General features: G+C 42.6%; 1 protein-coding gene across 1 annotated transcript; it reads left to right on the top strand.

Moving 5' to 3' along the window:
* Positions 1-9,398: 9,398 nt before the first annotated feature.
* LOC129408183 (pneumococcal serine-rich repeat protein-like) lies at positions 9,399-13,032 on the top strand. Its single transcript, XM_055151242.1, has 2 exons — positions 9,399-9,736; positions 11,472-13,032. Exons 1-2 carry the CDS (start codon positions 9,399-9,401, stop codon positions 13,030-13,032), a joined length of 1,899 nt encoding a protein of 632 aa, XP_055007217.1.
* Positions 13,033-14,782: the final 1,750 nt, after the last annotated feature.

The following is a 14,782-nucleotide window of genomic DNA, read 5'->3' as shown; positions in this document are numbered from 1 at the left end:
ATTCCACATTTGCTGCGTGAGGCGTGCATTTATTATTCAACAGATTTCCGTGCATATTTGGTCGGAAAGATAATATGGATAGCGGGTTTTCGACAGATGCCGAAAGCTGCGGAGGAAGCGCATCCCAAATGTGTTCATACCAGCTGTGAGGGTCCAAACGCAACATGTCAGTCAATATGATGTTTGGTGTAATTACACATGGGCTGAACAAATGACGCAACATGAAAATGTGTTAAAGCAGCACACGCAGAGGCAACAGTTTTAGGTGCGTGCAAGTGCTGGATTTGAGTCTTTTGTTTGTTTTTTTAAAGGGCCCACATGACGCAATTTTCCTCATCACAAACAGACCTGGAGCTGTGTTTTGTTTCATTCGCACATGTTTATTTAGGCTGAGTTCTTCTCTCAAACTGAAAAAAAAAAACCTGTTATACCTTGTGACGTCATGTGGTAATACAGGAAGTGCTCCACTGTGTTTTTAAACTGCATACACTTACGCTAGAATCATTTGGATGATTTCAGCTCTGGAATTTTGATTCTCTTCTGAACTAAAGGTAAAACTAGCTGTTCAATTGAAAACTACTGCTTCATGACCAGTGTTGGGAAGGTGACTTTTAAAATGTAATCCCCTACAGATTACAGATTACATACCCCAAAATGTAGTTTGTAACGTAATCCATTAAACTACTTAAAGTGACTAACGTAATCTGAATACTTTGGATTACTTGATTTTGTCATCTTTTTTTTAAAACTGCATGATTGTACCAACCACATCCTGCACATTCATGTTTGTTCAGTCTTTATTTGACCATCTTAAAAATATTATTGATACAGTAGAGAAATGATTTTTATATGAGATCACTGCTGACTTCATTATGTCCACACTACTGTGAGTGTCATATTGTATTAGTTTAGTCCTGGTTTAGACCTGGTTTAGTCCTGGTTTTAACTCTGGGTTTAGTCCTGGTTTAGTCCTGTATTTAGTCCTGGTTTAGTCCTGGTTTTAGTTCTGGGTTTAGTCCTGGTTTAGTCCTGGTTTTAGTTCTGGTTTTAGTCCTGGTTTAGTCCTAGTTTAGACCTGGTTTAGTCTTGGTTTTAATTCTGGTTTTAGTCCTGGTTTAGTCCTGGTTTTAACTCTGGGTTTAGTCCTGGTTTAGTCCTGGATTTAGTCCTGGTTTTAGTTCTGGTTTTAGTCCTGGTTTAGTCCTGGTTTAGACCTGGTTTAGTCTTGGTTTTAATTCTGGTTTTAGTCCTGGTTTAGTCCTGGTTTAGACCTGCTTTAGTCTTGGTTTTAGTTCTGGGTTTAGTCCTGATTTAGTCCTGGTTTTAGTTCTGGGTTTCGTCCTGGTTTAGTCCTGGTTTTAGTTCTGGTTTTAGTCCTGGTTTAGTCCTGGTTTAGACCTGGTTTAGTCTTGGTTTTAATTCTGGTTTTAGTCCTGGTTTAGTCCTGATTTAGTCCTGGTTTTAGTTCTGGGTTTCGTCCTAGTTTAGTCCTGGTTTAGACCTGGTTTAGTCCTGGTTTTAATTCTGGTTTTAGTCCCGTACAGACCTCTACTTTACGCGCCACTTCCCGGGACTGTGGGTGCCCACTCCGCCCTCTCCGCGTGGCTGGGGACCTGCCCCTGACACGACTTGTGACTGGGAAGTACTCTCCTCCCCAACTGCGTCGCGCTGCCAGGGTGGGGACCGGCCTGCGTACACAGAAAAGTAATGTTGCGCTGAACTGAAAAAGGAACTATGTTTTGACACCAAATTTCCAGTAGTAGCGTTGAACAATTTTTACCTGAAAAAATAAGTTACGTTACACCCAACACTGACAACTAATAATAAGGAGTTATTCAAACGTGTGAATGAAACAAAACACAACTCCAGGCACCAGATGAAGAAAAGAGGTAATTTTTTTACATTTACATTTTTCAGTAAGGGCAACATTCTGTCTCCAGGTCTGTTTTTGAGGAGCTAACAACAATATAACAAGCTCACAAGAGTCAATTTTGTGTACAGATGTCTAATATAAGCAGCTCTTGAGGTCAAAATATGTCTGTTGTGTGCTTCCTGCATTTAATCACAAAGCATTTTATTGTCAGATAATCAGGAAGTACTAGTTGTTGTGAAGATAAACAATTAGGATGCTCACAGTAGGTTCTATTCACACTTACGTCACAAACCAGAAATAAGTTTTGAAACATGAGATTTCAACTGTGATAAAAACCCACTGAAGTAACATCTTGAATTTGGCGCCTCATCTCTTCTAATCGCATGTACCCAGTGCGCTCGGAGTTGTGCGTCAGTGAGGAAATGATGAAAACTGAGGTTTGTTGGAATTGTTGATTAGACGAACATAACGGAACATTACAGTGACATGGAGATGAAGAAAACTGGACCTGGGACGTTGTAATCGCGTCTTTCCAAACGTCTAGCTGTGAACAGAGCCTATACATAAGGTAAGTTCTTCACGTTTTTAAAGGTTGTATGGAGGATTTTTTTTTTGTTTCAAGTTGCAGTAGCCTTGTAATTATGATGACCAAAAAAAAGAGAATAAAAATTCATCAACTCTGGACGTGGTGGGGCTAAACATTTGCCAATAGATAACGACACTGCCTCGTTATCTGTTAGCTGACAGGCTGTCAATCAATCTCCCTACGTTTCTAGCGTAACTGACTTGCCTGCGCTGCCGGTACGTGGTTTACGTACGCCTGTCACGCAGTCCACAGACGCAAGCCGCACAGACGCTGTTTACTCCACCAACGCAACAGTTCTTAGCGGCTTTTTTTGACCTATATCTTCCTCACAGTTCGCACAAAGTTTGTTGCAATGGCGACAAGAATCCAGGAGCAGTTCGCCGCAAAAGAAAGTCCGTTTTTGAGGTCGCTGAAAGAAGAAGACAAGGGGAAAAGCAGCGAAGCCAAACTAAGGTGATTCTTGTAGATTCATTCCAGCGATGGCGCGACTGAAGCAGACGCAGGGTCTAAAGACTGACGCACTGGTCGCCAAATTACTCCTGGACAGGTCACTTGTGCTTATTATGAAAACGTACTTTATTTCCAAGAGCTAGTCAAACGTTTTTCAGGACACGAAAGCGATATCCTATGTCTGAAAACGTAATTTTCAAGGCAAAGAAAGAGTCCGCTTGCTGCTGCGTGTTGTAGCTAGTTCATTCGCACGGAATCTCCGCGCCACCCTCTCTGCACCCCTTTCCTGCTCCTCTCCCCGCTGCCCGTTCCGCTCTTTCCCCTGCTCCTCACTTTTCCGGGCACGGAATCTCCGCGCACCGCTCCCCTCTCCTCTCTCCTCTCCCTGCTCTGCTCCTCTCCCTGCTCCTCACTTCTCGTCCGCGAACGAAATGTCCGCACACCCGCTCCCCTCGCTCCTCACTTCTCCGTCTTGCCTAACCAACACTGTAGTTAGTTGTTTACAAGTCATGTGCAGCACCGGCTGTAAACAAACCTGTTTCTGGCGTAAGGAGGAGGAGGGAGGAGGCGTTTCTACGTAGGAGCTGTAGGGGAGGGGGGGTGGTTTCATGCATGCGCAACATTTGAAAAAGGACAAACAGTCGCTGGATTTCTCGTTCCTTGGAAAATCCTCTATACAACCTTTAAGTAAAAATCGGCTTTAATGCTGCACACTTGAAGTCCGATGAGTCAAAATGGCGTCCGCAGATCGGTGGGGTTTCCTCGGCTCGGCTCTGGACGTCGGCGTTTTACTGCGGTCGCGTTTCCAAGTGTGACAGCTGTTTGTGTACAGGAGATGTGAGCTGACCTTTTGGGTAATGTCCGTGTCACAAAACGGCCCCCGGTCTCTTGTTATCTGCTGGTTTATTGAAGACTGAGCTGCACGAGGAGGAAGAGGAAGAGGAAGTGAAGGAGGAAGAGGAGGAGGGAGAGGAGGAGGTAGAAGATGAGAAGGAGGAGGGAGGGGAGGAGAAGGAAGAAGAGGAGGGAGAGGAGGAGGAAGAGAAGGACAGGGAGGATGAGGAGAAGAGGGAGGAAGAGGAGGCAGTAGAGGAGGAGAAAGAGGAGGGAGAGGAGAGAGGGAGAAGAGGAGGAAGATAAAAAGGAGGAGGAAGCAAAGGGGGAGGAGGAGGAGGATTAGAAGAGGGAGGAAGAGAAAGAAGAGAAAGAGGAGGAGGAAGAAGAGGGGGAGAGGAAGAAGAGGAGGGAAACAAGGAGAAGAAGAGGATGGAGAAAGAGGAGGGAGAAGAGGAGGGAGAGGACGAGGAAGAGAAAGAGGATGAGGAGAAGAGGGAAGAAAAAAAGGAAGAGGAGGAGGAAAAGGAGGGAGTGGAGTAGTAGGAGAAGGAGGATGAGGAGAAGAGGGAGGAAAGGAAAAAGAGAAGGGAGAGGAGGAAGAGGAGGGAGAGGAGGAAGAGGAGGGAGAGGAGGAGGAGGGCAAAGAGGAGGAGAAGGAAGAAGAGGAGGGAAAAGAGGAGGAAGAAAAGGAGGGAGAGGAAGAGAAAGAGTATGAGGAGAAGAGGGAGGAAGAAGAAAAGGAAGAGGAGAGGGAAGAAGAGGAGGGAGAGGAGGAGGAAAAGAAGGAGAACGAGGATGAGAAAATGAGGGAGGGAGAGGAAGAGGAAGAAGAGGAGGGGGAGGAGGAAGAGGGAGAAGAAGAGAAGGAAGAAGAAGGGCGAGGAGGAGGTGTTACTTCACACAAATCGTTATATTTACAAGATAAAAAACTGTGGAAACATTGATTCATTTCAGCTGAAAATGAGCGATAATAAACTGAACAAACCGATACAGAAGTGAACTGCACTGGACTTTAGCCTCAAGTGGTGAAAGAAAGAAAGAAAGAAAGAAAGAAAAGAAATAAGATGTAGTCAAATGAGAAGATGAAGAAAAAAAATAAATGTGTAAAAATCAATCTAAAATAAATTTCACTCAGCTACACTTCCAAAAATAATACTGTAATGAAAACAGTCTAAATGTGTACAAAATGTATATAAAAAAAAAAAAATAATAATAATATAAAAAAAATAAATAAATAAATAAATTAATAATAATAATAATAATAATAATAATAATAATAATAATAATAATAATAATAATAATAATAATAATTTTTAAGTAATATAAAAGTGTAAAATAAAAATGTCCCTTATTAATCTTATTCTTTATTACATTCGTTTTGACCAGACTTCCTTTATTGCATTTTTCTTCTGGTTCCTCGTAGCGTGAACTTAATTTTGATGTTAGAAAGATTGACAGATGGAGAAAATTAATATCAGCGTTCAGCCTCCTGATGCGTTCAAATACAATGGGAAACCAAAATGGGCCCAACAGTTGTAACGCACCATTGCACAATATTTTTTCGAGCATATTTAGACTATTTTCCTTTATCGGATCTTTTTTTTTATTTTTTGTGGTGAAAATTTGGTGCTAGAGTCGCTTTTGGCTATAATTAATCTGTCAGTAACACGGCTTTGGTACAAATCAGACTTCAGTTTAGTGATAATTCCCAAAATTCGTGGATTTCATTTCAATATAGGTGCCATTTTGAGCTCTTTTCCTATTTCAAAAGATATATTTAGTTTTGAATTCGTAAACGTGCTGGCAAGAATACAAAAAGAAAGACTTACAGAGGTGGTATTTTCCAAAAAAACCCCAAAAACTACTACTTTGTGGAGCTTTTTACCATGTTATAATATTCACTCACGAAAAACACACTTAAAGAGGTTTCAGATGTCATACAGGCATGTTTGAGTAATGTAGTGATCTCTCCTTTTCTTGAGGTTAGCTGTAAGATTGTATGAAAAGCTCCGCCCACAAGCCTATGTCACCCACACGACAATTGTCCAAAAATATACAAAAGCATGACACAAAACAATACACTACAACTTCACAAACCTGATGCGATGTGCTGTGATTGTACTGTGATACTGCTCTGAAGGGGGAGTGACTGAGCACGGAGAGCAAAGGGAAGGGGGAGCCAGAGCATCAAAAAATGAAACTGACATGGATTTAACATGTTAATATGTTGCTCTGAACGGGGAGTGACTTAGCACGAATAGCAAAGGAAGCATCAAAAAACAAAACTGAAACTTATTAAACATGTTAATATGTTGGTCTGAAGGGGGAGTAATTTAGCAGGGAGTAAAGGGAGCATAAAAAAAGAAAGAAAAGAAAATGATCAAACATGTTAATATGTTGCTCTGAAGGGAGACTGACTTAGCACGGAGAGCAAAGGGAGCATCAATAATGAAACTGAAACATATTAAACATGTTAATATGCTGCTCTGAAGGGGGAGTGACTTAGCACAGAGAGCAAAGGAAGGAACAAAAAATACACAGAAACTTATTTAAAAAATTTAATATGCTGCTCTGAAGGGGGAGTGACTTAGCACAGAAGGCAAAGGGAAGATCAAAAACAAAACTGAAACATATTAAACATGTTAAAATGTTGTTCTGACAGGGGAGGGATTTAGCAGGGAGAGCAAAGGAAGGGGGGAGTCAGAGCATCAAAAAACGAAACAGAAACTCATTAAACATGTTAATATGTTGCTCTGAAGGGGGAGTGAATTAGTACAGAGAGCAAAGGGAGCATCAAAAATGTAACTGAAACTTATTAAATATGTTAAAATGTTGCTCTGAAGGGGGAGTGACTTAGTACAGAGAGCAAAGGGAGTATCAAACAATGAAAGTGAAAATGGTTAAACATGTTAATATGTAATTTTCAGTGAATATAGTATTTTCAAGATAATAAAAGGTAACACGGTGATCTAAAAATGTAAGATAGAAGTATAATACTCCCTACAGCTTCAGGCCTTGGCTCCTTTACTGACACAGATCACACTCTTTACTATGGACCACGGGGTAATCCTGGTTTTTCAAGTTCAAGAGTTTCAAAAAGTAACTCTGGCTCAGTGTAACTTCAAACAGCTGGACAGAGGCAGCGTCATTAAATCTGCACCAGCCCTGTACACAAAAAAAAAGATCTGCTTCTCCCACAAACTTTTTTACCAATACTTTTTTACAGTTATATTTTGATATAGGCTTCATCAAATTATATATTTTTGTTGACACATGCACAGTTTAATTTTTGCCATAGAGGTCATATATTTTGTGAAACTGTCTCTTTGAGCTTTAAGTCGTGTCATCACGTGGATTCAGCAGCAGCAGCAGCCTCTTCACAACCTGCCAAAATTTTTCATGTGGGACAGGACTCTAATTGCGTCTTCAATGTCACTTACAGGCAGAACGGAGCACTACAATTACACATTTTTTTCATGAAGTTAGAAAAATTATAACACACAACTTAAAAGGCAGTTTATAAAAGGAACTGAGAAAACTGGACCAGAGTTACTATTGCCAACAGAGCCCATGGGCAGTCGTCGTCCACATGTGTTCCGGTTTTGAAACTATTGAAATTATCCAAATGAGTCTAGTGAAGGTGTGGAGTTTAAAAACACAGTGAAGCGCATCCTGTATTATCATTAGGGTGCATCATTTGCCCAACTTTTTGAAAAAAATGTAAACTCAATCTGCACCTAGTATCAACTTTTTACACTTGCCAAAGTAAAATTCCATGAGAAATTTCAAGAAATTCTCTTGCTGTGTACTGGGTCCACCAAGCCTCTGAAGTTTAGTGCCTGCAGAAGCCTTAAACCTGAGCTGAAAAATCTGTTTTTCTTTAATAACATCAAAAATAATTAATTAATTAATTTAATTAATTTAGGCCTATCGTATCAGTGGAAGTTGAATGTAAATATGGAGGTGTATCAACATTATTTTTAAAGTTATTTGAGAAAAACTAATTCCAACTCTTTGCTGATTGGCTGGTGCCCGAACTTGCACTTCTGAGGTTTGTGTGAACCATCTAGTGTATACGATTCCTGACCTAATCGCTGGAGAGAAATGAAATTGAGTGGAGGCACTAGATGGCGCCAGCCTGGCTAAAATGATGCACTCTGATTACCACATGATATCAAAAAGTGGAACTGTTTTGTCTTTGTTTGAGAGGAGAACTCAGCCTAAATATGCAGGTTCGTGTGTTAAACGTGTGAATAAATCAAAACTCAACTGCGAGTTTGTTTTTGATGAGGAAACAACATTATAACATAGCTCAGAAAATAGCATAATATTTGGTCCTTTAAGACTGCATTCGGTGACTTCTTCTTCTTCGTCTTCCTCTGTATGCACCTTTTCAGTACATGTAGTTGATGTGGTTGTCTAACTTGGTGATATATGGCAGCATTAGGAGCAGAGAGCTGAGACAAATCCACGCGCATTTGTCCTCATGTGTTCCTCAGAGTGTGCGAGGGCTATATAGGTCAGACGCTCTCCCCTACAATACATTTTAGCGTCTTTGTTTATTCTCTGTCATTAGGGATTACGCATAAGCACCGGGCGACGCAGACAACGCTAATCAACAGCATTTCAGCCTTTTTATTCGAGTGTTGTGACGGCGAGAAAACCAGAATATGAGGATCATAAAAGTGCTTTGAGGTTTTGACTTGTTTTTATAGGGGTGAAGTTTGCCGCAGAGCTCAGACTCTCAAACTTTTGGTACAAAACTCCACTCAAAACAAACCAAAAGTCCAAACTTAAAGGTGCACGAAGTAACTGTTCAGGCGTGGGGTTCACTTTCTACTTGTTTCTATGGGGATGTTGTTGCTTTAGTTAGAATGTTATCATGTACGGCATTAAATGTATCTATCATTCATTCACTCAATTACAGGTGTTTTTATGAATCAAAAATATTATAGATGCAGCAATAAAAAAAAAAAATCTAAAAATTAGCTAGATCAGATATCGGCGTCTAAATATTGATTCGGCCGACATAATGGTTGGACAAATACCATCCATTTTCTTCCTCTTATCCAGGGCTGGGTCGCGAGGGCAGCAGTCTAAGCAGTGACTCCCAGACTTCCTTCATCCCGGACACTTCCTCCAGCTCTTCTGAGGGGACCCCAAGGTGTTCCCAGGCCAGCCCAAAGACATAGTCCCTCCAGCGAGTCCTGGGTCTTCCCCGGGGCCTAGTCCTGGTCCAACATGCCCGGAACACCTCCCGAGAGAGGCGCCCAGGTCTCAGCTGCTTCTCTCAACGTGGAGGAGCAGCGGGTCTACTCTGAGCTTCTCCCAGGTGACTGAACTCCTCACCCTATGTGGACCCCAGGAAGAGTATGTGGACCTCAGGAAGAGTTTGTGGACCCCAGGAAGAGTATGTGGACCTCAGGAAGAGTTTGTGGACCTCAGGAAGAGTTTGTGGACCCCAGGAAGAGTGTGTGGACCCCAGGAAGAGTATGAGGACCCCAGGAAGAGTATGAGGACCCCAGGAAGAGTATGTGGACCTCAGGAAGAGTTTGTGGACCCCAGGAAGAGTGTGTGGACCCCAGGAAGAGTATGTGGACCCCAGGAAGAGTATGTGGACCCCAGGAAGAGTATGTGGACCCCAGGAAGAGTATGAGGACCCCAGGAAGAGTATGTGGACCTCAGGAAGAGTTTGTGGACCCCAGGAAGAGTGTGTGGACCCCAGGAAGAGTATGTGGACCCCAGGAAAAGTATGTGGACCCCAGGAAGAGTATGAGGACCCCAGGAAGAGTATGTGGACCTCAGGAAGAGTGTGTGGACCTCAGGAAGAGTGTGTGGACCCCAGGAAGAGTGTGTGGACCCCAGGAAGAGTGTGTGGACCCCAGGAAGAGTGTGTGGACCCCAGGAAGAGTGTGTGGACCCCAGGAAGAGTGTGTGGACCCCAGGAAGAGTGTGTGGACCCCAGGAAGAGTATGTGGACCCCAGGAAGAGTATGTGGACCTCAGGAAGAGTAGCTGGTGTCACGGACATCAGCTAATGGGGATCCTAATAAAATCAAATCAAATCACATTGTCTGTAAGGTAGAGCCCAGCCACCCTGCAGAGGAACTTATTTCAGTCACTTGTATCCACGATCTTCCACGATCCTTTTGGTCATTACCCAAACCTCATGACATAGGTGAGGGGAGGAACAAAGACTGACGGCAAAATTGAGAGATTTGGCTCATCTCCCTCTTCACACAACGGTCCGATACAGTCACTGCCAACTCTGCACCGATCCACCAACTGGACATATACATTGATGGAATAAGATGATCCATCGGCCCAGAAAGTCTTTGAATTTAAATTTATCTGAAATTGTTGTCACTTGAGAGATACATAACACATACATAACATATTTGGATTTTATTTTAGTTTTTTAGTTTAGGGGAAATAAATGTTGTTGTCAATCTTGCACTGGTATCCGTCGATATCGGCAGATGTAAAGCTATAGTATTAAAATCGTTATTGGAACTGAAAAAGCTGTATCAGAGCATCTCTAAAAAAAACATTGAAAGCAAAAATTCTTACAGTGAGCGCAGGTCAGCTCTCCACAGATCTGACCTGTAACTAGTCCGATGGTGTCACCTGCTTGTCTCCATGCTGATAAGTTAAATGCAATATGTGGAACCCTCAAACTTAAAAGTTACATAGTGCAGGTTGTGTGTCCATCACCTGCCTGTTTCTGTGGATATCTTCCAAATCAATACTCTGCCTGGAATGTTCCACAGTATGACTTTAAACCTTGCATTTACTCAATTACAGATGGTTTTATAGCTCAAAAATACCTAGAAAAACAGGCATTCTGACTGTGAGCGGGGTCGCCTCTCCACAGATCTGACCTGTAAATTAGTCTGGATTGGTTTCCATTAAGATATCTGACGGACCATCCACCAGAAAAGTTACACAATGCACCTTTAACCTGACCTAACTGGAACCAAAACGTTAGATTAGTTACAGCGTTGAACTGACTTGTACTTAACCATTTTATCATGTAGTTTTCCAAGAGATTAAGTTGCAAAAGCAGTAATATGTTCAAACAATTTCTCTGCTCAAACCTCAAATCATTTCTATCGATTTCAGACTCGGTACATTGGTGGTGTTGGGCTGGTTTCCCCTTTTCACCAGCCAAAACAGGTAACTGCACTGTAAACTCCATTTCATAGTCCCAAAGTTGTAAAAAAAAAAAAAAAAAAAGTTCTCAGTTCATGATTTTCAGAGTTGGGAAAGATTTTTGAATATATTTGAAAAGTCTAGAATTCAAAACCTCGTCGACGTCCACCTTTGAAACCATTGTCCCGATGTTCAGAGAGGTCTGTCCGAGCTGGGGCCGTGGATAATTCTGCTTTCTATCATTGTTGCCGTTTGAGAATGGGCAAACTTGGGTACAATATCTTTAAAGAAGCACTTTGTCACTTTTTTTATTCCATGGAGAGGCTATTTCTTCGCCCGAAATCCTCAACAATATGGCATTAAACTGGTCTAATTTCTACGAAGACAGGCCGTAGCAGAACCAGAGCAAGTTACAGGTCAGATCCGTGGAGAGGCACGTTGTTGAGCGTGTTTTTTGAAGCAACAGAGACACCAGTTATTGAATAAATGCAAAGACAGATTTTGCCACTTCTTTAACAGATCTGTGGAGAGGCGAGCCTGCTCAGTAATGCATGTTTTTCAAGGTATTTTTGAGTAATACTTACAACTGTAATGCCTCTACCTCTACTTCTACCCCTGCTTCTACTTCTGCCTCTACCTCTGCCCCTGCCTCTACTCTTGCCCCTGCCTCTACCTCTACTTCTGTCTCTACTTCTACTCCTGCCCCTGCCTCTACTTCTACCCCTACTTCTGCCTCTACCTCTACTATTGCCCATGCCTCTACCACTACTTCTGTCTCTACTTCTACTCCTGCCCCTGCCTCTACCTCTACTTCTGTCTCTACTTCTACTCCTGCCCCTGCCTCTACGTCTACCCCTACTTCTGCCTCTACCCCTGCTTCTACCCCTACTTCTGCCTCTACCTCTAATTCTACCCCTGCTTTTACCTCAACTTCTGCCTCTACCTCTACTACTGCCCCGGCCTCTACCACTACTTCTGTCTCTACTTCTACTCCTGCCCCTGTCTTTACCTCTACTTTTGCCCCTGCCTCTACTTCTACCCCTACTTCTGCCTCTACCTCTACTACTGCCCCTACCTCTACCTCTACTACTGTCCCTACCTCTACCTCTACTTCTGTCTCTGCTTCTACTTCTGCCCCTGCCTCTACTTCTGCCCCTGCCCTTTCTACTTCTGCCCCTGCCTCTACTTCTAATTCTACCCCTGCTTCTACCTCTACTTCTGCCTCTACTATTGCCTGTGCCTCTACCACTACTTCTGTCTCTACTTCTACTCCTGCCCCTGTCTTTACCTCTACTTCTGCCCCTGTCTCTACCTCTACTTCTGTCTCTACTTCTACTTCTGCCCCTGCCTCTACCTCTACTTCTGCCCCTCCCTCTACCTCTACTCCTGCCCCTGTCTCTACCTCTACTTCTGTCTCTACTTCTACTTCTGCCCCTGCCTCTACTTCTACCCCTACTTCTGCCTCTACCTCTACTACTGCCCCTACCTCTACCTCTACCTCTACTTCTGTCTCTACCTCTACTTCTGCCCCTGTCTCTACCTCTACTTCTGTCTCTACTTCTACTCCTGCCCCTGCTTCTACTTCTACCCCTACTTCTGCCTCTACCCCTGCTTCTACCCCTACTTCTGCCCCTGCCTCTACCTCTACTTCTGCCCCTCCCTCTACCTCTACTTCTGCCCCTGCCTCTACCTCTACGTCTGTCTCTACTTCTACTCCTGCCCCTGCCTCTACTTCTACCCCTACTTCTGCCTCTACCTCTACTTCTACCTCTACCCCTGCTTCTACCCCTACTTCTGCCTCTACTTCTACTCCTGCCCCTGCCTCTACTTCTATCCCTACTTCTGCCTCTACCCCTACTTCTGCCCCTGCCTCTACTTCTACTTCTGCCTCTACCTCTACTTCTGCCCCTGCCTCTACTTATACCCCCACTTCTGTTTCTACCCCTGTTTCTACTCCTACTTCTGCCTCTACCTCTACTTCTGCCTCTACTTCTACTTCTGCCTCTGTCTCTACCTCTACCCTTGCTTTTACCCCTGCCCCTGGTTCTGCGCCTGCCTCCACCCCTGCCCCTGCCCCTGCCCGTGCCCCTGCCTGTGCCCAGGGACTAAACAAGAGGAACCTCCGTGAAATATAGATTGCGATATTAGCCGCCGACACACCTCGCGCTCCTGGAGGCAAACAGAAGCCGCCTGACTGGCCCGATACGCACGGAGCAATTAGAACTCCATTGGTATTCCGGCGCTCTACGTAAACAACAACACAAGGTCTGAAAACACCAACTAGGTCAGATCTGTGCACGAGAGCTGCACAGCAATTTGGGATTCAGAGAGAAATTTGAGGCTGATTTAGATTCGAATTGAATAGTCCTTTAATATAGACATGTGTATTTTTGTTTATGTATCATGAAAGAATGCATATTAGAGTTTAAATTTGTGGTTTTGTTGATCTCAGAGATTACAAAAGCTTTTTATGTGTTGTGCTGAAAACATGTTTATTGTTTTTAAGATTATTTAAAGGTCATATATTACGCAAAATTGACTCTTGTGAGCGTTAAGCCATGTTATAATGTTGGTACCTCCTCAAAAATATACCTGGAGTTAAGATATATAGTTTATTTTGTTTTTTCTAGGCCTTATTCCATGTTCAAAGTATATTTTTGATTCATTTTATGTTTTATACATCACAAAATTGCTCTAAGGTTCATATTTCTAGTCTATATTTATTTTCAATTTGAAAGTTTTTGTGTGAATTATCAATAACAAAGTGCTTTTTTTGAGAGAGAAATGCTGAATAAATGCATTGTGCAACAAAAAAATAATCGTGATTTCCATATTGACCAAAAATAATCGGAATTTTTTCCATGATCGAGCAGTCCTACTTGGAGTTGTGTTTTGTTTCATTCACACATGTTTGAGTAACACTTTATTATTAGTCTGTCTACATCAAAATGCTCCGTTCCACCTTGTGATGTCATGAAGCTGTAGTTTTCAAGTTAACATCTACATTTTATAGTTCAGTAGAAATGGCAATTCCAGGACTGAAATCAGCCACATGATTCTACTGAAGGTGTGTGGAGTTTAAAAACAGAGTGGAGCACTTCCTGTATTTCCACATGACATCAGAATGAAACAATCAACAGTGAACGAAAAAAAAAACACAACTCCAGGTCTGTTTGTGACGAGGAAACAACATTATAACATACTGTATATTGAATCTTCGGGGCAGCAGTGACTCAGCGGTGATGGTTAGATTGCTCGTCCACTAATTTCAAGGTCACAGGTTCAAATTGTACGTACTTGCCTGTGTGTGAACGTGGTGTGTGCATGAGTGCCTTATTAATGTTGGTAAATTAGGTACTCATAGGTCAAGAGACTCTCAGACATGGATTTCAATTGGCTTTTAAAAATAAACATCTGATAGAAATCTGTGTATCATTTGTTCAATTGTTTTTCAAAATAAAACCAAAAATAAGAAAATGAAAAAAACAAACAATTTTCTTCGTTATTTGTCTCCAACACCGAAATGAAAAAACGGATAAGGATTATTATTTTTTTTTTTCAGTTTTTGATTTTGTGTTTAAATGAATAATGGAAAAAAACGGATAACAGCTGTTTCCCGTGTGTGATGCTGGTCCTGGTCTGGTCCTGGTCTCAATTATGGTCTGGTCCTGGTCGCTGTTCTGGTCTTAGTCCTGGTCTGGTCCTGGTCTTAGGCTGGTTCCGCTCTCAGTCCTGGTCTGGTTCCTGTCTCAGTCCTGGTCCGGTCCCGGTCTCTGTTCTGATCACTCGACAGTCTACTCGGGCACACCTCCGGGCCAATACTGACACTCAGTCCTGGTTTAGCCCTGGTTTAGTCCTGGTTTAGTCCTGGATCTGTCCTGGTTC

The sequence above is a fragment of the Boleophthalmus pectinirostris genome, unplaced genomic scaffold (assembly GCF_026225935.1).
Source record: "Boleophthalmus pectinirostris isolate CB_2022bp ecotype Guang Dong unplaced genomic scaffold, ASM2622593v1 HiC_scaffold_15, whole genome shotgun sequence".
NCBI classification, from domain to species: domain Eukaryota; kingdom Metazoa; phylum Chordata; class Actinopteri; order Gobiiformes; family Gobiidae; genus Boleophthalmus; species Boleophthalmus pectinirostris.
Note: the sequence above shows the minus strand (reverse complement) of the source record. Positions and strands in the feature narration are given on the sequence as shown.